At 36.6% G+C, this 25,363-nt stretch overlaps 1 protein-coding gene across 5 annotated transcripts in view; it reads right to left on the minus strand.

Moving 5' to 3' along the window:
- rgs3 (regulator of G-protein signaling 3) overlaps positions 1-25,363 on the minus strand; it is a 168,714-nt gene that overhangs the window by 101,278 nt on the left and 42,073 nt on the right. For 2 of the 5 annotated variants that reach the window (XM_015392529.1, XM_015392460.1), the window contains 7 exons: positions 21,929-21,996; positions 9,395-9,476; positions 7,328-7,433; positions 5,975-6,407; positions 4,374-4,413; positions 3,926-4,254; positions 2,093-2,170 (listed from right to left, as the gene is read on the minus strand). In XM_015392529.1, coding sequence (XP_015248015.1) covers positions 2,093-2,170; positions 3,926-4,254; positions 4,374-4,413; positions 5,975-6,407; positions 7,328-7,433; positions 9,395-9,476; positions 21,929-21,996 — 1,136 coding nt within the window. Of the gene's footprint in view, positions 1-2,092; positions 2,171-2,326; positions 2,769-3,925; positions 4,255-4,373; positions 4,414-5,974; positions 6,408-7,327; positions 7,434-9,394; positions 9,477-12,130; positions 12,838-21,928; positions 21,997-22,236; positions 22,270-25,363 lie in introns of those variants that run through there. The other 3 variants (XM_015392468.1, XM_015392452.1, XM_015392478.1) reach the window with 3 other exon arrangements.

Below are 25,363 nucleotides of genomic sequence, written 5' to 3' on the forward strand. Positions count from 1 at the left end.
TAAAGTAGGATTCTTACAAGTACTGTTGCACTGATACCAGTATTGGAAACCCGATAGGGCACTAAAATGGTAGTATCGCTGTCGGCGAGTACCGAGAAATAGGGCACCGATACCATTTTGAGAGTCAAAAGTATATTCAACTATTGTCACCCATTCCAGGTAGGCAATAAAAAGTTCTACTGGATTCACTTTGTCTTTTTTTTCCTGCTTCACAGAGGTAGGCAGCAGCTTGACAAATGCCATGATGGCAATTATTTTACATCCAAGTAGTATGCAGTTCTTCATATACACACACGCATCAATTTCAAACAGATGGTATCGGTACGGTATCGGCCGATACTGCACAGCCCTGTACTGCACAGCGCAACACTACTTCCAAGTACATGCAAGTACAAGCTTGCAATCTTAGTTCCACTTTTTTAGGAGCTTTATCTCCATAGAAGACCTGTTAAAGTCAGCATTTACATAAAGTAAGGCATCATCTGCAAAAAGATGCATCTTAGCAAAGTTACTTTTATGGGAAATGTAAATAAAAGCCCTAAAAATGTTAGAAATTAGTAGCCTAGTGAACTAGCCCCACCCGCCAGTGGCCAAAATCATTTTTGCTTAAGAGTTTGGTCTAGCCTCGATCAATGCCCCAGGCCCTAGAACTGGCTGGCCAATCACAATGCTGAGATGTGTTTTGAATTTTTGGATGCAAAGCGGGCAGGGTTTGGAGGGCGTGACGACAAAGCTACGCAACGCTGGAGAAAGCACAACAAGGAAGATGGCAACAACTATTGAACAGTTCTCGTTTGACTCAGCTTTGAAATCAGTTTTGGAAGGATTAGACTTGGGGTTTTTGTTGAAACGTGAGCAGGAAGAGGCTCTGCGCTCATTCATTTTTAAGAAGGATGTATTCGCTGTTTTACAGACAGGCTGTTAGTTTACACTCTCCCACCTGTCGCGCTCACTATGCCACAGTCAGTTGCGCTCATTGGTCAGAGTGCTGGCCAATAGGCACAGACATGGTTTGAAAAACAACGGGTTGTTCTCATCAACAATCTTCCTATGTCTCATTCATCTGGGCCAGACTAAATTACACATTTAATCTCACATTTAGTCTGGTTTATCGTGATAAGAAATTAGATCATTTGGAAACAAACAAACATTTCTTTATGTATTTTGGGATTATTTTCATAATCCTTGCACAGCATTTTATACCTACAAAAGTTATAACATAGCCATACATAGAAGTGTATGGCTATATCTGTGAGCAGTAATCCACCTCACATCCACCTACTCAACTCTCATAAAGCTGCAACAACAGAGACAGAGCGCATAGTAGCCTGTTTAAAGAAACAGAGTGGAGAGAAACACCCTCATGACAAACATTGGCACCAAAATATTTGTTTTATGAGCCAAATGAGAACTCACAGCTTGCATACCAGGGATCACTGGTATTTCTAAATCTATTCAAAATGTTTTTAATAAAAAAAATATTTAGTGTAAGTAAATAAGCCAATATTTTACTCTTTTTACAAAGAACATGATCTACTCCAACTATGCTTTACTAACTTCCATTTGAGGAAACAAGGACAGAAAAGTACATTTTAAACTTTGTAAAGGTATTGAGTTTCCACTCATATAATTAGATCAGTACTAATGCTCTGGCTAAATGAGACGGAACAGGTCACAATTTTTTCTGCTTGATTATCCTCGTTTGTTTGTATGAAATGTATTAGTTTTATTGCACACTGACATGTAAAAACAGGATGGCACAGGATACTCTTTCCAAAATTTAAGCCATTTGTGCATTCATTAATATAAACAATGATTTATGTGTGTCTCCATTTCTTTTTAATGATTGCAAAACCCTTTTAATGCTCATTGTAAACGGCTTCATAACGTGAATGATTTCCACAACACAAAAGTGTTAATTTATACATAAGTTGCTTTACTTCTAGCAAAGCTTTTGTTCATACCAGTTTAAGAATTTGATCGTGTAAAAAATAATCCATTTGTTTAGATCTCACCCACTCAGACATGCACTTTTTTCTTCTATGTCCTAATGTTGAAACCAATAAATCAATAATACCATAATATGAGTCACCTTTAAAGAGTGGTGCTTGCTCTCATGTAGAATCATCTCTTCCGATATGTTGAGGGTACGGCTGCACAGGTCAAGAGGCTGGATGCAGTAGAACAAGACAGAAAATTAAGCTCTAAAAAAAGCAGTATGTATCGCATTTATCAAACACCATAAAACTTAAACCACCATCACTGCTTAATGAAAATTTAGATTTTTTCTTAGAGAAAATAGTGTTTGATAGAAAATGTACAATACCAAATCCATTATGACTCCTCAATCCAGCAAAGAGACAAAGAGACAGCCTTTTTTTTATTTTACAAACGACAGTGCGACTAACAGTGCTGTACTGAGAAAGAAAGTGAGTTATGACAGAAGCAAAATGTGTGGTTGAGAATGACAAAGTGTGACACAAAAAATGCACAAGTGCTACAACGTGGGAGGAGGGGAATTTCCTCTGAAGTCCGGCGTGTAAAAAGGGGCTGTTTTAATGTCTGCTAATAGGTCTAATTCATATCATACAAGGATTATGGTCAGTATTGCATGTTAATTTATAATTGCACATGATTTTATATAATGTTTTGTAAAATGTTTTGCATTTTTTAAAAGGGATTAAGTTCAGCAGCAACTGAAATCTGTAAGCTTGGAAATCTTTCAAGATTATTGTAAAGGTTATTCAGGGCTGTATTTGTGTTCATATGTTGGACAATCTGTTTTGCAATAAAAATACAGTATGACTTGACAAAAATTTTCTCTGCTTCCTAAATTCTGACTCTGGGGTTTTTTAATCTTACTATAAGATTCAGCAACATTTTTAGGCACATTAATTCAAATTAAATAGAGTAAAAATCCTAAATTAAATAAAAAGTAAACCATACTGTTTTTTTCTTTAGCCTGTATGGGCACTTTTAACAGCTTTCTCCAGTTTACTTACACATAAAGAAGGCTACTATGGCCTTAAAACAAAACAAAAAAACAGCTATTGCATCATAACGTGTACCGAAATAGCAAACTCCTGACTCGAAAGTTCATCTAAAATAAAAAGGTCAAAAATAAAATCCTTGTCACACATCATAAATATATTTCCTGCTAGCCAGCTTAATTCAGGGAACAGCCTTCACATGCTATATTTGTACTTTTGTACAAAGATAGTGCTATAATATGACAAAACACTGAATTAAACAATGACGCCAAGTTAAACACAAAGCAACAACCCCAGTCATTTGGTGCTCATCTTCACCACGAAGATAATAAAGCACAGCTAAAGCTAAAACAGGAGTAACATGCAAATACATTTAAATTATTTATTTAATAATTATTCATATAATCTGTTGTTGCTCGTACATAATATGAATTAGACTACTTTTAGATTAGACATTTACTAAAACCAAATCCCAGTCAAGTAATATATCACACACTACTCATCATGCGTGTTTATAAGAATAATGATCTGACAGAGAACTTTCACTTTTCCTTATAAAAAAAATATATATATAAGTTTATTTCAGTCTGAGTTTTCATGTAAACCTAACTTGGTGGAGTGTAAATATTTACATGCATGTATGTTATTTTTTTATGTGTAAATACACATTTTGATTTTGATTTTCCACAATTCTATGCTGACAGGGCTGCAAGAGAGATCACGAGTTGGTCACATGACACAGTCAAGAAGATGAAGCAGCCCTTACAGTTGCTGAATCACTGTGAATGTTACTGAAAAAGTTAAAAATGACAACCTAAAACCTATTGTAATACAGTTTTGCAAATGCTGTGTAGGACAGGGACAAATATTAAAGAAATTGGACAGAAACTAGAATTGAGTTCAACTTAGAAATAAAGAATATAAGAATGACTAACCTGAACAAAAATAGGAAAGATGAGGATCTTCGGTGCGACTTTAACATATCCATAGTTGGCATGTGGGGTATGTGAGCGGACTATCGTACAGTTCTGGTAGTTAGCAAAATTGGCATTTTGCTGCTGGTAATTAAATAGGCTAGTATTATTGGAGGTGGAGGACCCTTTTGATGCCTTGGAGTTGTTAGATCGTCTTAGGAACCCAGTTCGGCTGGAGAAGCCTCCCCCACCACTGCCACCTGCATTAACACCCCCAGAAAAAGCCCCACCACCACTACTACCACTCTCTGGACCAGAAGTCTGTCGTGTGGGGTATAGTCTGTTGTAACCTGCAGCTCCGACATAAATTAAAAAGATAGGGTAATTAAATTAGTGATAAAAAAAAGAAGTCATCAGTTAAAAAATAACATAAAGATAAAACAAACAAAATACAGAGCGCATCTCTTACCTAATGTACCCTGGTTGTCAGGATAAACCGGCCTCAATATCTGAAAGCAAACAGGATGAAATGCAACTAAGATTTATTGTTTCAGCAAAAATCCGCAACATATAACAATAAGTAAAATAAAAGATTGGTTAAAAATTGAATTAAAACACTGCATAATTGATAATTCTAAGAACTAGTCACTATTGGTTCAGATAACTCAGTTTTGGGTTTCATCATCATTTGCTTTAGGCAGTTAGACATAATTTGCAATAATAATCCTCCTGATCTGTCCCTAAATTCAACTGTTAAACAATATTTAGTAGAGGAAGTAAAATACAGGTTTCTAAAACCTGATACATTAATCCGGTTTATGTAGAAGTTGAGGTAAAATATGGGAAGCAATACAATATTTGAACGTATTACATTACTGTATCACTACAATGAAACAGAAGAGCTGCTCTGAGCTCCCAAAGCATTTTTTCGAACTGAAATATTTTTTTCTATTTGTAATCCCACAAACATTTCTCAAGGGCCTCTGTTATTTTTAACTTGGACAAACTCAAAAAAAGTTCTCCTCCCCTTTCCTTTAAATGTATTAACTGTATTTAAAAGAAAGGTTTGCGCACAGTGATCGTATGTAGCTTTTTTTCCTGAGGCTATGTGTACTTTATTTGAATATAATAGTTTGTTATTTCAGTTGGGGTTTTTTTTCGCTTTATCTCCTTACATCAAACTGGTCTTATGACTCATCACACTTTTCATCCCCTGAATGAACCTTCAGCAGAAAAGCACACAGAAAGAGGGATGCATACAAAACTAATAAAACACACAGATGGCTTCAAAAAAGAAAAAAGAGTAGTTAGTAAGGGAAAATCTGAGCCCTATGCATGATGAAAAAATGATTTGCTTAATGAAAAGTTAAAGGCCTCTTATTGCGCTTTAAACCCCTCCTGAATCTTTTGATTTAACATGTTTGTTAGTATTTTGTTAGCTGAGGAATTCAGATCAGTCTTTTTGTTTTAATTGGTTTGCTTTATTTCATTCTTATGATTAAAACTTTAATTCAGATACAAAGCAAAAAGGAGTATGTGCTGTATATAATATAACTGACACGTCATGTGAATGTACATGCTTGTTATACAAAAATTGATATTATTAAATATACCTCAGAGAAGCATTTTTTTTTTTAGGATTTTTTATTTTAAATGTAAATGTATGTATATGTAATTAATGACACATAGATAATGTATCTGGATGTTATCTTTGGATAAATTATGCAAATCAGCATTATTTTCAAAAAGGAAAATTATTTCTGGTTGGTAGAGCGTAATGAAACAAATATCACAAATATTGAATATACACTGTATTTTCAACAGCTATATTTAGTCACTGAGAAAATGAACTATATTTGCAACATGAAATGTGTTGAAAACATGCATAAATCACTGAAACAGTATTAATCCACAAGACACGGACACACTGAACATACAGTCAATCTATCTATCAGCACCAGGGATGTAAGGTAGGGAAACATATCTAGGTTGAGCCAACAAATGACCATAATGAGGATGAGGAGGACGAAGAAGATGATAAAGATGCAGCCCTCCACCAGTCTGTGGTACCTGGCTTCCAGGATTGATGGGTGCCAGGATGATGTAATTGTCCCCATTGGATGCCTTCACCCTGGTTCCCTTTAATGTGGCCGTTGGAGGATGATGGAGGAGACGAGGTTTTCCATCCAGTTCCTCAGCAGACCCCATGTGGGCTCCCCACGCTAGTGTCCCTCTGCCCACACCAACACTGTTTCCAGTTTCAGAGCCGTTCACTAGTAACCTGCGGGCCGCAGTAGGGCGGTGGTGCGCTGGGAGAGGCGGAACAGCTGGGGGAGGTTTGCTCGGGCCAACATCTGGCGCCCGCCTGCGAGTGGGTGGTGAGGGAGGATCGTAGTTTGAGGTTGAAGGTTTGTAAGAGGGCCGATGGATGAGGCCTTCAAAACTAGGCTTAGCTGAGGGACCGGTGCGCCATACCACCACCGTGATTTCATTGGCACTGTTTCTAAAATAGAAAAAGAAGGCAATTATATTCATCTATTTCTGTGTGAAAGAATAGATTAAAATGTTGAATAAATGGAAAAACTCATGTGGAGCAGAAGAAGCCTTCATAAAATTACAGTTTTCTTAAATAGTCCACACAAACTATAAAAAGCCTCAAGCTACTGTACAAAAATGCACAACATATTATAGCCTTTAAAGTAAATCTCACTGAAAACTTAGCCTCGTGATACCATCCTGATCTCGCGAGCTTTCAAGGTTTCACTCGCAAATCAGTCTGGAGACTCTCCGTTAAAGAAAATTTGGAGCCGTTCACCAAACGAACGTCCAATCAGCGTTGGCTTTGAGGCGGGTTGAGGTGTGACGCAACGAGAAGCGCAACAGTTTAGTCTAAAGAACATGGTGGCTTCAGCCGGTGAAACTAGCATTAGCGTGGCTATCGAGCAAGTTTTATCGGAATTACAGAGTATTTCTTCACTGAAAGAAGAGCAAAACACTGCTCTGAAGGCTTTTCTCAGAGGAAAAGATGTTTTTGCTCTTCTCCCGACTGGTTTCGGCAAGAGTTTGATCTATCAATTGGCTTGTGCCTGGCTTGTGGTTGTGTTTTCGTCGTCGCTCTGTTAGTACGTCATATGCTTCGTTGATCTGATTGGTTTATTTGGCCCGTCTATCACCAACATAGGCCAATCAGCTAACAGGTATTTTCACCCCTTCCCAAAATTTCTTCAACGGAAGGTTTCCAGATGGATATGCGGAGCAAATCTATCTGGCGGAGTCAGGTTACTGAAAACTGGCTTCTATTATACAATTTTAGCTTGGTAATACAGTAAAAGTAATGGGAAAATGCTGGTTTATCATGCTGGTTTATGTTTTCAATATGCTTTTGAGACTTAAATGTAAACTGGTCCCTTATATTCTGGTTACCTTATTGCATGGGCCAGATCCACACATTTCCACTGCTCCACTGGCTGACCATTTAACTGCAGGAGGGTATCCAGCTGCTGTAGACCAGCCTGGTCCGCTGGCCCCCCTGTAAAAGAGAAAGGAGAGCTTATAATAATATTATTTTGATAGCAGTGTTAGAACAAATTCCTGCTCCGTGGGATGGCCTAGACAGGGCATCCCCAAAGTTGGTCCTCGAGGGCCACTGTCCTGCAGGTTTTAAAGGATTCTCTGCTTTAGCACAGCTGATTCTGATCATTGCAGTTCAGCAAAAGCCTATTAATCAACTATCAATGTAAATCAGCTGTGATGGAGCAGGGAAACCTCCAAAACCTGCAGGACAGTGGCCCTCAAGGACCGACTTTAGGGATGCCTGGCCTAGACTGTCAGCTAGTCATATTGTTATACAACTGTTATAGATCTGGTTGGATTTTCCAGCTGCTATTTTACTTTCATGTTTTAACATACGACACTCAACCCCCAAAATATCATCACAAATGGTTGATTTAAGCAGGACATTTGTTTTAATTGACCACAGACCTTTGTTTCTGTTGTCAATCCTGACAATGTTCCATAAAACGAATACAATATATTCCATTTTAGGATTTTTTTTAATAACTTGTTTTTAAATCATGGTGCAAAATAACCTTGTGGTGAATAACAAAAATTCTACGTAACACTTTGTAGCATAACACTTGTTGGCAATGACAGAGGGGAAACTTTTCCTTTAGGTCTTCAGCAGGTTTACAAACACTGTATTTTTGCTCCATTCCTCCATCAGATCTTCTCTAGAGCTGTGATGTTTGCTAATGTTGAAAAAATCAGATTTTTAATTCTCTCAACATTTTTTTTATGTGGTCGGAGTCTGAAGAGTGGCTAGACTACTCTTAAACTCTTGTAATGTCATGCTGGAAGAGCAACATTATTTTCAATGCTCTCACTGGTGGAAGGACGTATTTCTCTTAAAATCTCATGATTGCCCTGTCCATTCTTCCCTTGACACAGATCAGTCATTATGTCCTCCTTTCAGAATAAACATGATGTTTCCACCCCCATGCTGGTGTTCTTGAGATGCAACTCAGCATTCTTATTCCTTCAAACACGAGTTTGTGCAATAAAGTTCTACATTGGTTTTGTCTGACCTCATGATATTCTCCCAATCGAGGACATATACTGGTTTAAGCAGGGGGACACGTCTGGCACTGCAGCATTTTAGTCCCTCTTGGTGTAGTGTTACCGATGGCAGCCTTTGGTCCCAGCTCTCTGCAGGTCATTCATCAGGTCCTTCTGTAGTTTTGGTATTTGTGCTCACCATTCTTATGATCATTTTAATCCTACAGGATGAGATCATGTGTGGGGTCCCTGATCTAGGAAGTTTTTCCATGGTCTTCCAGGCATTCCATTTTCTTACAGTTGCTCTCATTCACTTATCCCAGCCTGGTGCAGATTTACAATTTTCTTCCTAGTGTCCTTCAACAGCTCTTAAAGGCTGACCATGGCTGATTTCGAAGTCTGTCTGTGGTGTACAGTTGTCTTTAACCAGATATGGGCATTGTGGAGTCAGTTAATCATCTCCATGCCATGTATTTGTTCTGTCAAACCACTGAACAAGGAAAGTGGAACCTGCGAAATGAACTAAATTGTGTCCATCTCTGCAGATAACAAGTTCAAGCGGGTGCCATTATTTTAGGCATAAAAGACGACAGAAGAGATTCTTTAAGAGGAAGTTATAGGTTTGTAAAGGTTATACCTCTGAGCTATTTGCGAGGAACCAAACACTAATTTTCTTCCATAATTTACTAAGAAAAAAATCTTTACAAATCCTTCTGTGTAATTTATGTATTTTATCTTTCTTACTTTTCTCTCATAGTGTAAGGTACCCATGACAAAATCATAGATCTCTAATCTTTCTATGTAGGAGAATCAGAGGCAGAGTAAATCCTTTTTTGCCCCACTGCAAGACATGTGGCACAAATAAACATTTTATAGACTGGTCAGGACATGAACTGCTGACTTTTACACACACTGACATGAGCATGTAAAACTTGCCTGGATCAACAGCCTGCACCCTCACAGGGGAATCTGAGCAGATGGTGAATCCATATCCATCCTTCCCTCGAAGGATGGTCACCTGCAAAACACACACAAAAACACACACACTTTGTGAAAGTGTGATCGGCGATCCCTCCCCACCGCTACAGGAAGCAAAAACAAAATAATAAGCTTCCTTCCTATAGTATGATGAAGTAGATTTGTTTTCTGCAACTGCTTCCTATTAAAACTGTCCCGGTAGCATTATTCCAGTGAACGCAATTTGCTGAGTGAGAAAAGAGGAAAAAAGCTCAAGAGTTAAAAGGAAATTACTTTTTGTTAACTGCGGTTGTATGTATCTAGCTTTAGTTGATGTATGCTTCTTTGAAATTTAGACATTAAACTAAAGATTTTAGGGAATCTAAAAATAAATGCCTATACTGGAAAATTCTTGATATTACACATTGTAAGAAAGTAAAACTAGTTTATTTATATTAATAACACACAGAACCCAATTATTTTCTCTTTATGTAGAGAGTGAATCTAGATCATAACCATTTTGTATAACAAAGCGACTTCCATTAAACTAATGCAAATTTTATGTGCTAAAACAGCACTCTAGCCAGTATAACTTTAAAGAACGACACATGATGAAGAGTGTTTTCAGACTGCCTAAGTAGAATATCGTGAGATTCTATTCTCACTTTAAATTCCCTACTTGTTTAAAAATGATGGATTAGTTTACATCCTCCTTAGACCATAAAAGACATTAAAAAAAAACAAGTCGCACTGAGATTAGAAATTACATTAAAGTAATCTCAGAGTCATTTTAAAATATAAATATATCCTCCAATTTTCAAAAACTCACAGTCAGTGCATCAAGTCTGGACACTACATACAAGAGTGCAGCTTATGACTCTTTCCCACTATCTCTATTTTCCTCGCATTGTCAAACAACTCATATCTGCCTGAGCCAAAGTAAACACAACCCCATCCAAAAACATTTCACTTTCCATCCCATCCGATGAAAGCTGTCGACCTAAAATCCAAACATTCCCATTTTTTTTCTTTTGTTTGTTGTTAATAATGTGTAGGGAGCATGTGTATGCTTTCATCCTGAAAAGCCTGCCTATGAACTGTATAGAGTAGCTTTTGGTGATTATTCCAAAGCCCCAAGCTTATGATGACCCTAAAATGTCGGGTACAATCATGGATTTGCTGTAGTCCGCTGACTTTATATGCCCTGAATACCGGTTATTTTGACATATTCCAGCAAGCTTCAGTCTGTTGCATATGACTCTGTTTTAGTCCGTCACCAACTTTCACAACTTCAAAACCAATTATAGGGCAGCAGAGAGAATTAAATAAATCATTCACCTCCAATAAAAATGAACTTCTAGTCATCATCTGGTATTGTGTACACACTCAGTTTATTACCTCAGAATCCCCCTAATTAATAGCCTAAAGTACCATTTCTTTTTAAGTGAGACTAATGACCCAGCATTTTGGGGGGGTTGGTTTCTAATGCATCAGGAAAGAGGACAATTACAGAATGTGTAAGGATGATTTATTTGTAAAGTTGACTCCACATATTAGAGGTAAATGCACTGATCAAGCTTTTAGTGACTGATCTTACATTCAGATATTTTCTTTTTCTGAGTTTCTTTACAGGTTTAAACATTCAAACTAATTTTAATAAAAGTTGTTTTTACCCATATCAATGGTATTAATAAACCTTGGTTGATTTTGTAGATCTAAATCCAATTAAAAACTAAAATGTTTGCTATATTACTCCCATTTGTGAAGATGCAAAGCACTTATTCTGACTTTTATCATTATTATTTTTTTGCACTCTAGAAAAAGTGCATCAAAGAACAAGACGTTTTATCTGTTTTTCTGGGAACAACTACAAGCGTAAGAGAAATCGATGTTCCAATATAGGAATAGAAATCTCTATTTTGTAGAATAAGAATTCATCCAGAAATAAAAAAGTTCCAAGCTCATTTACATAATGTATGTCACTGAGCATTGTGACTGTGTCCTTCTTGCTCCAACACCACAGTATTCAGACATGATTTTTTTTTACATGGCTGTATGAAGGGAGGAGCAGGTATCCTGCCAATCTCCGGATGATTACAGAACAGGTCTTATCTACTTTCCAGCAGCGCAGGAAAGGGTAGACATTAACCGTTGACAGTTAGAAACAGACTAAATGAAATTAATTCTTCATGGTAATATATTTATACGTGAGTAGACAATGTTATCTGAGTAGATATTTTCAGCTGCTATGGTGCAAAAATAACCAACATGCACTGCTATATTTCGATCATGTGACATCAGCCTTATCTCAAGCTGCAACAGCATTTTAGATTGGAAACAATTAACTTCTATCTTCATTTTTTTCCCTTGGATTTTTACTCCTTGGCTCTTTTTTAATAGTTTGTACCATTTCTGTTATGCATTCATTTTTCTTTTTCCCTCCATCAAATCTCTCTTTCACAATGTTAGATATAAATAATTTTAAAAAACACAGGACTGGTTCTCCCATCTTAAAGGATATACACCCTCGGATTCCCTGTATTTACTTGTGGAAAGACTATAAAAAGTGCATTTGACTCAGTGCAGTAATAAAAGCTAGGCACTGGTGTTTATATGGTTCGACACAGATTGATAGCAAACAGCTAATGCAGCTTTTAACATCAACCCTGCTCCATCCTTTTACTCTCTCTTCCTGTTATTCATTTTTTTACACACCTGAGGCAGCCTGCATCCGATGCAAAGGTGGCACAACCCGTGGATGGTGTGCATCACACCACCACCACCTCTCCCTCCACCCTCTCCACCATTTAGGTCAGCAGTCAACACGCACACACTTCGTCGGTGAGTTTCCACCTGGGTGCCCCCTCTGCAGCCGGAGTATCGCCACAGCTTTCTTTGAGCAGCTGAGTTTGTTCTCCTGTGGCTGGTTTCTGATGGCTGAGTGGACTTGAGGGTGTTGTGAATCATCATAACAGCTTCCAAAAGGGAGGATGCGGTGACCTTAATGTTGGACTTTCCAGTCAGTCCAGTTAAGGTGATTTAGACAGGAATCTTCAACCAAACTTGAATCCTTTCGTCGTTTACTTTGGGTAAAATGCTCCTCTGTTCAGACTTTTTGCCACTGACCTCCAGTTGCACTGTCTCCCTTTCAAGCACATCAATCTATATTCACTTCTGCCAGCTTTCAGTCACTTTCTTCCAAACTGCAGCTCCCTGTGTCTCACTTATTGTCTTTAAGTCTTTAAGTCCTCCACTTTCGAATTCCTTCTCTTCACCCAACTTACATTTGTCTTGCCGCCCAGTGCCGAGTGTCCAGAATAACAGAAGCTGCAGAAGCGCCTGAGATCAGCTGTGAGAGTGTGTGTGTGATGGCGTCATGCAGGCGAGACTGGTGCTGGCTCAGCCTGCTGAGGCCACACTGTAGCTCCTGGCAGGGGCGCTCATGGGAACTCTTCAACAGTAAAAGAATAGGAGGAAGTGCCTCCCACCTCAACAACACCCCCCTCCACCAAAAACACACACATACACACCGACACGCATGCACTTATGCATACCTCGCCATCCTACAGGCTGAGCAGCTTTGTGTGTCTGCCTCCGATAAGGCCGGTTTGCTTCCTGAGTCCTCACTATGAGGTTTTGAGAGGTGCTACAGTTCTAACGTAGGTGGCATGGCAGAGACACTTTCGATAAAATGGCAGATGTAAAAAGTAAACCAGAAAAGGCTTATTTAGCCGCTGTTACATAGAAGTGTTATTCTCCCCCAAAAAAGTGTCTCTTAAGCGAAAAGGTTTTAGATGACTTTGGTGTCGGAAGGACTTTAATGGCCTTGTTTCCTTACAAAAACACAATGACACCAGATCTGCTCAGGGACATGCTTCGCTCTCACACACACTTCACACCTCATCAGATTCTTTCCAGCATAGTTCCCACACTCCCCAGTTTGCATCCAGACATTATGCTTGTTTGTTATGCTTTCAACTTCCATATTTCCTCTGCTTTTCCTTTTCACTGTTCCCGCTCACCTCATACCGCTCTGCACGGAAATTCACAAGGCTGTGAACTCTTTAAAATCCCCCCCTTCTTCTAGTTATCTAAACATAACGTCGCTGTTTTTTTTTTTAATCCATACAGTTTTTTTTGTTTTTGTTATTTTTGTGGATAATAAACACTTTAATAGGAGTGCAGGGGGGGGGGCTATAATTACCATCACTGCAGTGGCCTGTCTCACCCTTAGCAGCCCCATTATACAGCATGCCTCTTTCTCCTTTAATTGCTTGGATGTCTGTCTCATGGGATGAAACGTGGACAGAGAAGTGACAGAGGAAGCAATGCTGCACTTGTCTCTATAATGTTAATAAAGTGGTAGAAAACACCATTGTTCTAAGGTCTCTTTTTGCCAGTGGTAATGCTATCCTGCCCCTGTTTGCCTTTTCAAAGGGCAAGGGTTAGCCATCAAGCTCACAATAACACTTTCTCTCTCTTTCACACTATGCGGTTCACCTCTAAATGGGCAGAAGGACGGATTAGAGGGAAAGAAGAAAACAGATCTCTGGTAAAGGACTGAAAGAAGAGTTTTGAAAAGCTTGTCGAGGAGAAATGGGAGGCCAATCTGGTGTTCAGCAGTGTGGGATCTCTGTCTTACTTTGTGTCTCTCCATCTCACTCTATCTGACCTGAATAAACAGCTATCAAAGGAGGAGGTCTCTTTCAAACCAGTGAACACACAAGATGGGTCTAAGGCCAAGTTCAGACCCGCAGTTCACTGCACTCGAAATATGAACAGTAAGAGACTGATTACATATAATTACAAAAAGGCAAGTTACAAAACTGGGTAGAGACTAGGTAGAGTGTTATACTTCTATTATACTTCTATTTGAATGGTAAAACCAAAACAAGTTTTACGAACAAAGCCGGAGCAATTAATTGAATTCAACCCTATAAATAGAAGTGAATTTTTTCTACATCAATAACTAGAATAAAATATAAAGAAATCAAACAAAATATTTTGCTTAACAAATACGCAGGTAAAAAAAAAACAACAAAGGTAATGTAATGTTAATACCTTTATTGTCTTAGAGTGGGGAATCTTCATTCTCTGCATTTTGACCCATCCCCTTGGGGAGCAGTGGGCTGCCATTGTGTGGCGCCCGGGGAGCAATGAGCATCTTGCTCAGGAACCCAGAGTGGAGGCTATGGAGATCGAACCAGATACTTGCAACCCTCTCAGAGCACAAGCGCACTGCTCTGACCACTAGGCCAACACTCCCCCTAAATGTAGGGATTTCAACAACTTAGGCCGTTCAACACTGACTCTTCTGAAAAGTAATCTGCAAGATCAACTATTTAACTACTAGGTATATTAATTAAAATTTTACGACCTTATATTTAGAAATGGGACTGACATTGAGTTTTGTCCATAGAGTCAAAAATTTCTTGGTCTGCTATGTTAGCAAAAAAAAAATAAAAAATTTGGAATTTTTATTTTTCAAGCTGGAAGGTTCGGGTAAATTGGCTCGTAGAAGAACATAATTCTGCTTCAACAGCAGGATTTGCCCCAAACACCTCATTATGGCTGACAGAATTTCAAACATGTTTGATTTTCCTTTTTTGATGCCTGATCATGAGGTTGTTATGAGTAACTAATCACCCCTTGTTGCCCCGTATACTACACAACACAGGACGCACGATGAGGCTGAAACTCGGCCCAATCCAAAAAATTCTCATACGACTGGAGAATCAGCTCAAAAACGCCAAAAACTTGAACAGTGTATGTCCGACTTTACAGATCTTGAGCAGGGCATGCAGGACAAAGAGCACAGACAGAGGAATAGTGAGAATCACAAACACGGAAAGGGAAAGAGTTCAGAAGAATCTCGCAAGGGACAATGAAAACCAGAAGCTTGAATACAGAAGCAGGCATGGAAAATAACAAAGCAACCAGAAGAACATAGAGGGGGGCTGGGAAATAGTTCCAAAACACATAAAGCTTGTGACAAGTGTAGAAAAGAGTTTTAGTTTGTCCAAAAATAAAAGAAAATATATTTAGTTTCAACAACTTATCTGCCAGAGATTAAGCAAAGTTAACTTAATTGGCACTAATTTAGTCATTTTTAGAGCAAAATGTGAAATTTCTTAAATGCATCAAAACCAAGGACGTAAACCTCATCTTCATCTAAAAATACATCAAGAAGCAGCATATACTTTTAACTTTAATGCACTTTCTGGAGCTTCATGAAAATATAAAACATCTAATTAAGCAGGTTTCTAATGCGTAAAATGTTTAAAAAATTTATTAAAAAATACTACTTCAATCAAATGACCTGCTGTGTAAAAATGATTAATTTTTTCCCTCAAAAAGGATAAAAATGCAGAGACTTCATAGAAATCTAAAAATGTGGATCTTTTGATTAAAACATTTCTTTATATTTGGATTTCAGCATTGGCAGTTGAATCCAGCCTCATAAATTAAATGGATTGTACTTTAAAGGGAATCATTTCAGCATATAATTTCACACTCCAGACGAAAAACTGACATAAGTGTTAGCAGGAGGCAGGAATGATGCTATGTGAATGGATAGACTTGTCAGGTCAACGCTGACATCTTTCAAACTGCTTAGGATGAGCCGTAACTGATCTATGTTTACAGAGAATATAATAAAAAACACCCATCCAGCTCTTACGTGTTGCTTTCAGTTGTCACATCCTTTCATTTCAAATGAAGGAACAACATAAAATATGTGTCTTGAAGAAAAAATGGATGAAGTACCAGCAGGTCCCAAATACTGAGAAAAAATCTTTTATGACACTTTAATCAACCACATATTCCACATTTTTCACAGAGCAGGTTAAAAATTAAAGACTTCTTATTCTGTATGGGTGTACTTTAGCATTCTTATTTATCATTTCCCTTATAGACAGTGGTGTCAAGCCCATTATCACAGGGTCAGCTAAGGAGCTAATGCTTGCTGACAAGCAAGGTGATGCTAGGCCTGGGGGACACCATACCCAAAGGGGTAACTATAGTTGATATTCACAACATGCAGCTCCCTGCCCATTACATGAGAAATTGATACTATCCTTTGGCTTCTAAACTTATGTAAATGGTAAATAGGAAAAATGGAAAATGTTTAGGGTGTCATCTTGATGAAAAGGTTTACTGTATCACTTTTAATCATTAAGAGAACTAATACCATGCAAATAAAAAAAACACAGGTCATCAAACAGACACGCTTTAACTTGCACAAAAAATAAGTATAATAGCTTAATTAAAATGCAATTCTGCAAAATAATCCATGTGCAAGGACATGTTCAAACATAAAAAAAAGTCCAATTTTGTAAGGCGGGTGCACCAGATGGTACCATGGAGCTCTTTGTCTAGTTAGGGTTATGGCCATGGGGGTGACAGAGACAGAAATGACAGGGAACAGAGCGGGAGAAAAGAGGACAACGAAGTGGAGGACATGGCACAGTGAGGGAGGAAAACATTCAGTGGTCTGGAAAGAAACAAGAACAAGGCAACAAAAAACTGGAAGTAAAAAAAGAGGAGAAAGTCTGAAAGGTTTTCAACTCGCTCCTAATTTAGTTTGTGAATGTGCTTTCTCCTCTCTGCTTTAAATCTCCCCTGAGAATGTCCTTCACAAACTGCTTAATCATATGTTACTCAGATGCAGCCCAATAGAAGGAGGAGGATGGAGAGCACAAAGAAAGGAAGCGACCATTCACAAATACAAATGAAAAAGAAAACTCTAGTGCTTTTTCCCCTGAGTTACTAATTACAACATCCAAATTGTTTTTGACAATTTAATCGATTCAATCAGTCAGAAACCTGATCATTATATTGCCTCTACAAGAACTGGGGAGGAGGAGGTAGCTGTACTGCTTCAAATCAGATGTACGTATTGATTCAGAGACACATCTAACACCAGCAGGACACCAACCCATGAGGACTGAAGCCAGACACCCCTGATCTACAGGATACAGTTAGCTTCAAAATAGCTCAAGTATAGCACCTTTTTGCCAAGACTGATTATACATTGTACATTGTTCCACATTATAAGAGCTGGTAGTGAACAGGTTGAAGTGAAATCCTGCTGCAGGTTTGCTGGAAATGCTTTCAGGTTCAAACAAGTCTCCAATGGTTAAAGCAATAAGGGACAGGATATTATAATTGGATTGTATATTAATGATTAAAAATGTTATGGGTCATTAAATAAATGTCTGACTTTAGAAACTAACTTTTTAACAAACTTTTCTGGCGGATGGTTAAGCATTTTAATGATAGGGATTTAATGTAGATGTATTCCTTTTTGTGTACAGTATATTATTAATAATAGATGATAACTCTTACTAATTTCCTAAAAATGTCAAGTTTGTCCATGATAATTTTGCTTGAATAAAAATTAGCTCATTTAAGTCGACATGCTCTGCATTCACAGAGTACATCCTAATTGGAAAATGCTTTCAATCCTCGAGAAGGTCTTCAAATAGAAAGTAGAAAAGTGCAAGAAGGATGAATTTAAGAACTGGGACTGTTAAAAGACATCAAATATGAAAAAAGAAGCATAAATATTTAAGTTTTTTTTTTTAAATAGACATACACTTGTCCACAACCAGCTCTGATGTTTTGACATTGGAAAGTGGATGGCGTACCAGCTAAAATGTAGCAAATTATTTGTGTTATCATGCTATCATGTTTTTCACTGTCATTAATTATTAAATACTAAGATAATCAAAGTTCTGTTCTTTTTATTTATATATTTTTTTTATAAAATAAGTAAAAAATTATAGTTAAATTGGGATTTATGTTTAAAGAAAATGTTAAATATATTTTAAACAATAGTCGACTCTTATTTATATGGCAACGGGCCTGTTATTACCATTTTATTAACTTATATATTTTTACTAAATAAATGTTACAGTTCAGTGTCCCTTTGGTGAAGTTTACTGCTGAGTCGATTAACATTTTTGCTTAAAGAAAAGCTCTTGTAAACAGTTGTGATGCATCAATGCAAGAATGAAAAGCTTGTTATTTTACATTTGTTTTATTTTTATTATCTATTTTAAAGTCCAGCTTTGATTAGATATCAGGTTTCAAGATCCTCCTGAAAGATCTACTCTGAGACAATAAAAATCCTGAATAGCTCTCACTCTGACATTTTAACTTAATGACAAGTCATAAAATTATTTTATTTTTCTTTTATTTTCATTTCTACAGTATATTACACCATATAGGAAGTTCAACACAAAATAGCTTTTTGGTTTTCCAAAACTGTGTTGTTGTTTTTTCCATAGTTACAAGTGGTGCTATCTTTATTTAGTTTCTCAAACAGTATGTCACAATGACCAGATTGTCTCTTTAAATACTTAACTGGCTCCTCAGAAAAGGAGCTATCTTCTAGGTGAGTCTGTATGTTATTTTAATCAAAATTTAATTGATTTAATTCTTTAAAAAATATGCAGCAACACAATTACCCAGATCCTAATATGCTAAAACTGTTGGCTATGTATAGTATGATAGAGAAGAATGAGAAATAAAAGATTTCAGTGGGACCAGTGCATTGCTTCACATAGGATGCAAATCTGACTAAATGGAAAGGAGTCTGGAGCCATGGTTAACATTTAAAAAATCAAATGATATTAAGTTAGTGCCAACTTGGTGCCAGCAGGAGCTCCGTTTAAAGTGAGCCTTTGTTTATGTATTCAGCTGAATGAGTATCAGACAGTGTGCTGTGTAATGCTGTTATAGCAAAATCAGAAAAAGAAGCAAATGATTCATGTTTGACTTTCAATTATGTTGATAACAGAGCTAAATTCTTGCAAAATATTCTATTAAGTGTATTCCCAATTAAATTGCTGCAAGGTTCATCAATTTCAAAACATTGTTTATGGAAAAAGTTCTTCTCTCCATATGGCTCTTTTCTAAGAGACACAATAACCTCTGACAGGGATAATGGGAGAAGTCAACTAATGTTATGACAGTTCATAAGGGTGCTTAGCTAGAGTGAAAGTATGGGTCAGCAATCCTCAAACAAACTAGGTTACAGCTGTTTCTATTCCACACACCTTCTTTTTCTATCTAACTAAAATGAAAAGGTCTCCCTGCATTCTTTATGAATTAGTTCCTCAATTTGGGCTCTGTTTTTGACATGCTGCTTACAGTTTATAGTGAGGCTGTATTAAATGTTTTGGTTGCACCCAGAAACTACTAGCTCTAAGCACCTGCATCATGGGATTCAGCAAGATGGAGAAAACTATCAGGCCTTTAAATCTGTCACAGGAGTTTTTTCTACTAACAAAGACACCTCCTTATCTAAACATAGCAACCTATAAGGTCGTCTGCATCGTAACCATAACTGTAACATGTTCACTCTGTTCTCTGACTCAATTAAAGTTAACATTTTGGAAATATTAAGCTTTTGATTCCTACATGCACCACTCTTATTCCATCCCAGTAGCCCTAGCATAAAATGTTGATCTTTATTCTGGTATATATATATTTGTTATTATTATTTGTTCACTTTTATTTGGTGTTGACTTAAACTGATGGAAAACCTATACACAATTCAAGTTATCACATGTCCTACAATGTGTCCTTCAGTTTAAACAAAAAGTAGAAAAAGAAAAAAAGAACAACATTTAAAGAAAAATATTCATTAAAATACAATGAAAAATTATTTTAGGTAAATGCATTCAAATTAAACATCAAATTTATCATATTTTTCCCCTAAGAGACTATGAAAATTCACAAAATGGTGTATTCATGTTAAGGCTTTCACACGATTATCACATTCCAGGACATGTGGCCACCACAGTATTCCTCCTGCTTTGTGCTTTTTAAAGAAAACCAAGAAAGTGTCTGGTGTCAAACAGTAAGAAAGGTTTGTTTGACTTAAGAGGCCTCCCTCTAGTGCTTTTTGTTCGTAAAGAAATCATTTGAATGGACAAAACATTTGTTAAAGAACTGACTCAGATCACTTTCATTAACCGATTTATTGTTTTTTTATCAACTGATTCATTGTTTTTTAACAAATCACTTGATAAAAGTTGTGAGTGAAACTAAAACGTGGAGTTATGCCAAGCAAATTGCTAATGTTAGCTTGGATTAACTTAAGATTCACCAAGCCAACGTGACCATACTGACAAAATGACCACGAGGAGCGATGCTCTAGGTAGTTCTAAAAGGAAATGTCGCTGATTTACTCAAACTGTACTGTTAAAAAAAGTTAAGTTAGCCATTCTGGGTTGTGAATGTGATCGCATAAGTACATCAATTATTTTTTTTCACTAACGGATTCAGAGTTTGCTGGCACTGAGGACAAATCCATGCAGCGGATACACTAACTTAACTGCTAGTGTAACAAACAGGCTGCATTGATGAACAAATAACCACAGGATCCAGTCATGTCCTGATTCATGCAGTAAATCATTGCTAATGAGAGTGCTGCTGTGTCACCTGTTCTGATACTCCAACAGTGCTCTATTGTGACCTAAACAAATCACCACGTGTACAAATCACTGCTTGAATTAGTCCTGCTTTAAATCATACATTATGCACATCATACATTGGGCGGTGCTGTGTCACTTACCCACATATTATACCAATAGATTATACAGTGATTTATGTAATAGATGATAATCTAAAAATAGATTTGGATCTTTTTAATCTATAAGTCTTAATAGAATTGTATTTTTTCCTTTTTTATCAGAGTCGACTGTTTTCTAGTTGCTGGATCTTTCTTTTTATTTATTTCTTCATCCTTTATTCTTTTTTCTATTGCTGTTGTTATTTCTAAGCTCAAACATGTTTATTTGATTTGAGCTGCATTTGTCATTAAAATTTAATAAAGCATTTCATGTACTGATGTGGAGAATTTCTTTTCCTATAATCTAATGCCTTTAGACACTGTACACACAACAATTTAAAGCAGACAGCAATTAAAACAGCAAAATGCACGGAACAGAACTGATAGCAATTTAGACAAAAAGGCATTTCTATCTCAATGCACCGTTCCAATTTTCTGCTCCACATGCAAGCTTTTTTGATGAACATTGTCTTTAAAAATTACTTCTCTCTCAATTCACCACTGAAAGCTCAGAAATGTAATTCGAGTAGTTGCTGCGATGGCAAAAGATGTGCAACATGGAATTTGTGCAGTCATTAACTTACTGAAGGCATGCCTCTGTGTGATGACTTTATTTGAAACAATGCTATCTCATGGGTCACCTGTTTTGTGCTTTAAATAGGCCTATCCATTAATTGTGCATACACATGGTTATACAATACATAAAAAGACACAAGGAAATCATGCAGTAATCTAAAATGAAAGTGATCAAATTTAAACTGTACATCTCTGAAATCTAGTACTTTTAGAAAAAGATAGCAGAGGATTGTTCAGGCTAAGACAGTTCTTTTGCATTTGCTATTCAAACACGTGTAAAGAGTTTACATGCAGCCAGAGAAACAATGAAGATTAATACACACAAGGACATAAACTAAAAAGAATAAAGCACTTACTGTTAAGCATTGCATATTCTCAGGGTGATCAGTCTCAGGTGCAGCACCATGGTTTGACAGCACAGCCTCTGAAATATAAACAAAGGAATCCAGGGCTGAAACTGTATCTTTAGAGCACATTTTGCCTTCTTCAAATGTAAAGAAAGCTTTTGGGAAAATGAAATCCTCAAACAATTAAAAGGGTCCTTCAAAGTATCTGGAGATTGAAGACAGCACAAAATTATTCCCTCAACTGCTGTGAGCAACATCCATGGGGCTGTTGCTCAAACTTTATGGGTAAAAATTAAGAAAAAAAACTCCAAACACACCAGGCCAGCTGCATGAAAGGAAATTTTGTAAAGATGTGAGAATCCACTAAGTTGCCAAAGGCAGAAATGGAAATGAGAACAAGTGGGAGGGAGGAAGAAGCGAGGGAGGGATAAAGAAGAGAAAAGAAACTCCTCTCTCACTCTATTATCCGTCTGTCACAGGGCTCCCGTGAAGTTGCTGTGGTTACAGAGACTCACGCCTAAGTGTCTTTCTAACATTGCTCAAAAAGACACCATTCAGTGCCAGGCCACAATGCAGATCTACCTCTGTAACTTTCTAATTTTTTTTTATTTTATTTTTTTGTATTTTAAAGTTCTTCTTCCATCTGTGGGCATCTTCAGCTTTGAGGGCTGCCCTTCCCTGTCTCTCATACTTCTCAGGGAGCATCCATCTTTTATCCTTCTGCAATGACCACAATCTGTTTGAATTTAAAACTCTTGTCTCAATCTTTGCTTGAGCTGTAAAATGCTTTAAGTGATATTAACTCAGTTAAAATCATTCCTGATATTGTTCTTTAGTCAAATGTGTAAATCTTTGTTGTCAATATGTCTGTTAAGCAACTGATACATTAATTGTGTTTTCTTAAAAACAAAAAAAAACCTCGGCTTCTCATAAAATATATTTTAACCAAACAGCTGCTTTAGTTTTTGGAAAACCTTATCGTAATAAAAATTAACAGAGGGACCTACTTATTGTGGCGCTCGTTTAACATTTATAATGTGATGATGGTGCCCACTAAGTGCACTCACTGCAACAAATGAATTTGTTTGGGGGTTTTTTAAACCCACAGCTTTTGAAGCATCGTCAAGCTGATGCTTTTCTTGCTTCCTGTGTCACTTATTAATTTGAAAGTAGTTGGATTGAGTTTTTTTTTTATGTCCTTCAGTCACATTACTTCTAGAAGCTTTCTACTTCCTGAAAACTAGTCTGTGTTCTAACAATAAGTTATATGCAAGGTTAGGCTTGGAAATTAGATCTGCTGTCTAATGGGAGGAATATTGCTTGCTTCTTGTTCAATTGTCCACAAAACCCTTTCGGACATTTGAAATACTCCAATTTGTACCATCAAAATGCAATGTTTTTAGGTTTTTATGTTCACACTACACTTAGTTTATGTATATGTTGCACCCTTAAAAAGAACGAAAAAAAAAAAACAAATAGATTTTCGCTTATGTGCAACTTTATTAAACTAAATCCACGGTTCAAGCATACAGCATATATATATATTTTTTCTTTTTTTAACATATACACAAATCATGAACGTTCTTTTTCTCATCATGCATTGTGTCCTCTTAAAGGGGCATTATCATGACGAAATGTATGAAAAACAATTAAAAACTAAAAAGAAAGTAGTTGTAGCACATATTTTGTCATAAACCAAATGAATTTTAATAACTCAATAATAAATCAAATAAATGCTTGCCCTATGAGATAATTATGCCATTCGATTTTAACTTTATCACATTCTACACTATTCTATTTCTAGGGCGCTACATATACGAACTAGATTCCTGTTGGAAATAGTAGAATATTCTAAGTTAATATGTATCTGATAACTTTTTTATAGAAATGTAAATTACAATAACATAAAATACATTGAATTTGTATTCTGGTTATAAGTGAAAGCAAAGAGTAACATTATTTCAGTGTAATAAGCTAAATCCTACTTTACTATTTTAAAATTTAACACAACTATAACCTTTTAAGAATTTAAATACTTTTTGAAATCTAGTGGATAAAGTTTTTTTTTTTAAAAAGGTGATTACAGTATCTAAGATTAGTGAAATTGAGCCATTTCAAAAATATTTCCAACACAGTCAGGTTAAAACATTTACATTGTATTCAATCTATAGCATCATTCTGATTTTCTTGTATTATTTGTTAATTATAACAAGGATCAAGGTTTCATGAACTGAAATAAAATGTTACAATCCCATTAAAGGACTACAGCACTATTTACTATGCTAGACAGCCTCACAGTGCCAACAGACAGCAACGACTGAACTGACAGTTCACACAAGAAAAAGACAAGAGAAACAGTCTTTGACCTCCTCTTTAGACATTCCTGACAGCCCATTGTTAACGTGGTCTATAAAGCCAATGAAAGAGAGATTAAGTCACACGTTAATCTCAAACCTCCTGGGGATGCACCGAAAGAGAAAGGCTAACCTGGTTGGCTAAGATCCCAGATGAGAGGCCTTTTGTCTGACAAAGAAACAAGCAGTGGGGTGAAGATGTGGAGCAGCTTGTATTGAAGACTGAGCAGAACTGACATTGGGAAGGGGGAAGGAGAGAGGAATAAATCCAGACAAAAACAGTGGAGAGTGGGAAACATATACACAAGACAAGTTCAAGAAAGATAAATGAAGCAGAGAAGAGCAGATGTTTTAAAAAGACAGTACACACATGCAAATGAGGAAGCTGGAATGTAGATTTCAGAAAATCAAAAGGTTTTCACACTCTAATGATGTTAAGCCAGACACTCTTAGATCTGCCAGAACACAAATAAAGCCCTTGACTTTGCTGGGGTCTCTTGTTGTAGTGTCCAATCATTTGACTCCAATTCCCTCTTCTCACCTTCTGTTGACACCAAGGAAATAAATAAACCTTTGATAAAAAAGACAACATTTAACAGAATGATTTATGATTCTCTTGTGTGTGAACTACGGTGTGCACTGAAAAACTTTCACCTGAATTGAATATAGCTATACAGATTGTCCTTAAAGGACTATTCTACTGTTATAGGTAATTATGAACTAATAGTGATAGAAATATAACAGATTAAACACATAGCAGAAATATAACGGAGTAGTAATGTAAGCTTTCGAATAGATATTTTTAAGCAGCAAATCTCTAGAGGAATTTAAATTATTTTCTTTATACTTTAATAATCTATTTTAAAGCCAGCTGCTGTACTTGACTATGGCAGCATGTGTACTTTCATGCCATGGCAATGCTTGAAAAATCTAAAAACAGCAGAATTGTTATTGTGACTACAATATTTAATTCTAAAAATATAAAACAGTCAGGACAAAAATATTTTAAATGAATTGAGGGTGCACCTTTTCCAACTTTTCTAATTAGATTTCTTTAAAAACTACAAAGAAAGATATATTCTGCAATACT

This window comes from Cyprinodon variegatus, unplaced genomic scaffold (genome assembly GCF_000732505.1).
Source record: "Cyprinodon variegatus isolate N-32 unplaced genomic scaffold, C_variegatus-1.0 Scaffold23, whole genome shotgun sequence".
In the NCBI taxonomy this organism is placed as follows: domain Eukaryota; kingdom Metazoa; phylum Chordata; class Actinopteri; order Cyprinodontiformes; family Cyprinodontidae; genus Cyprinodon; species Cyprinodon variegatus.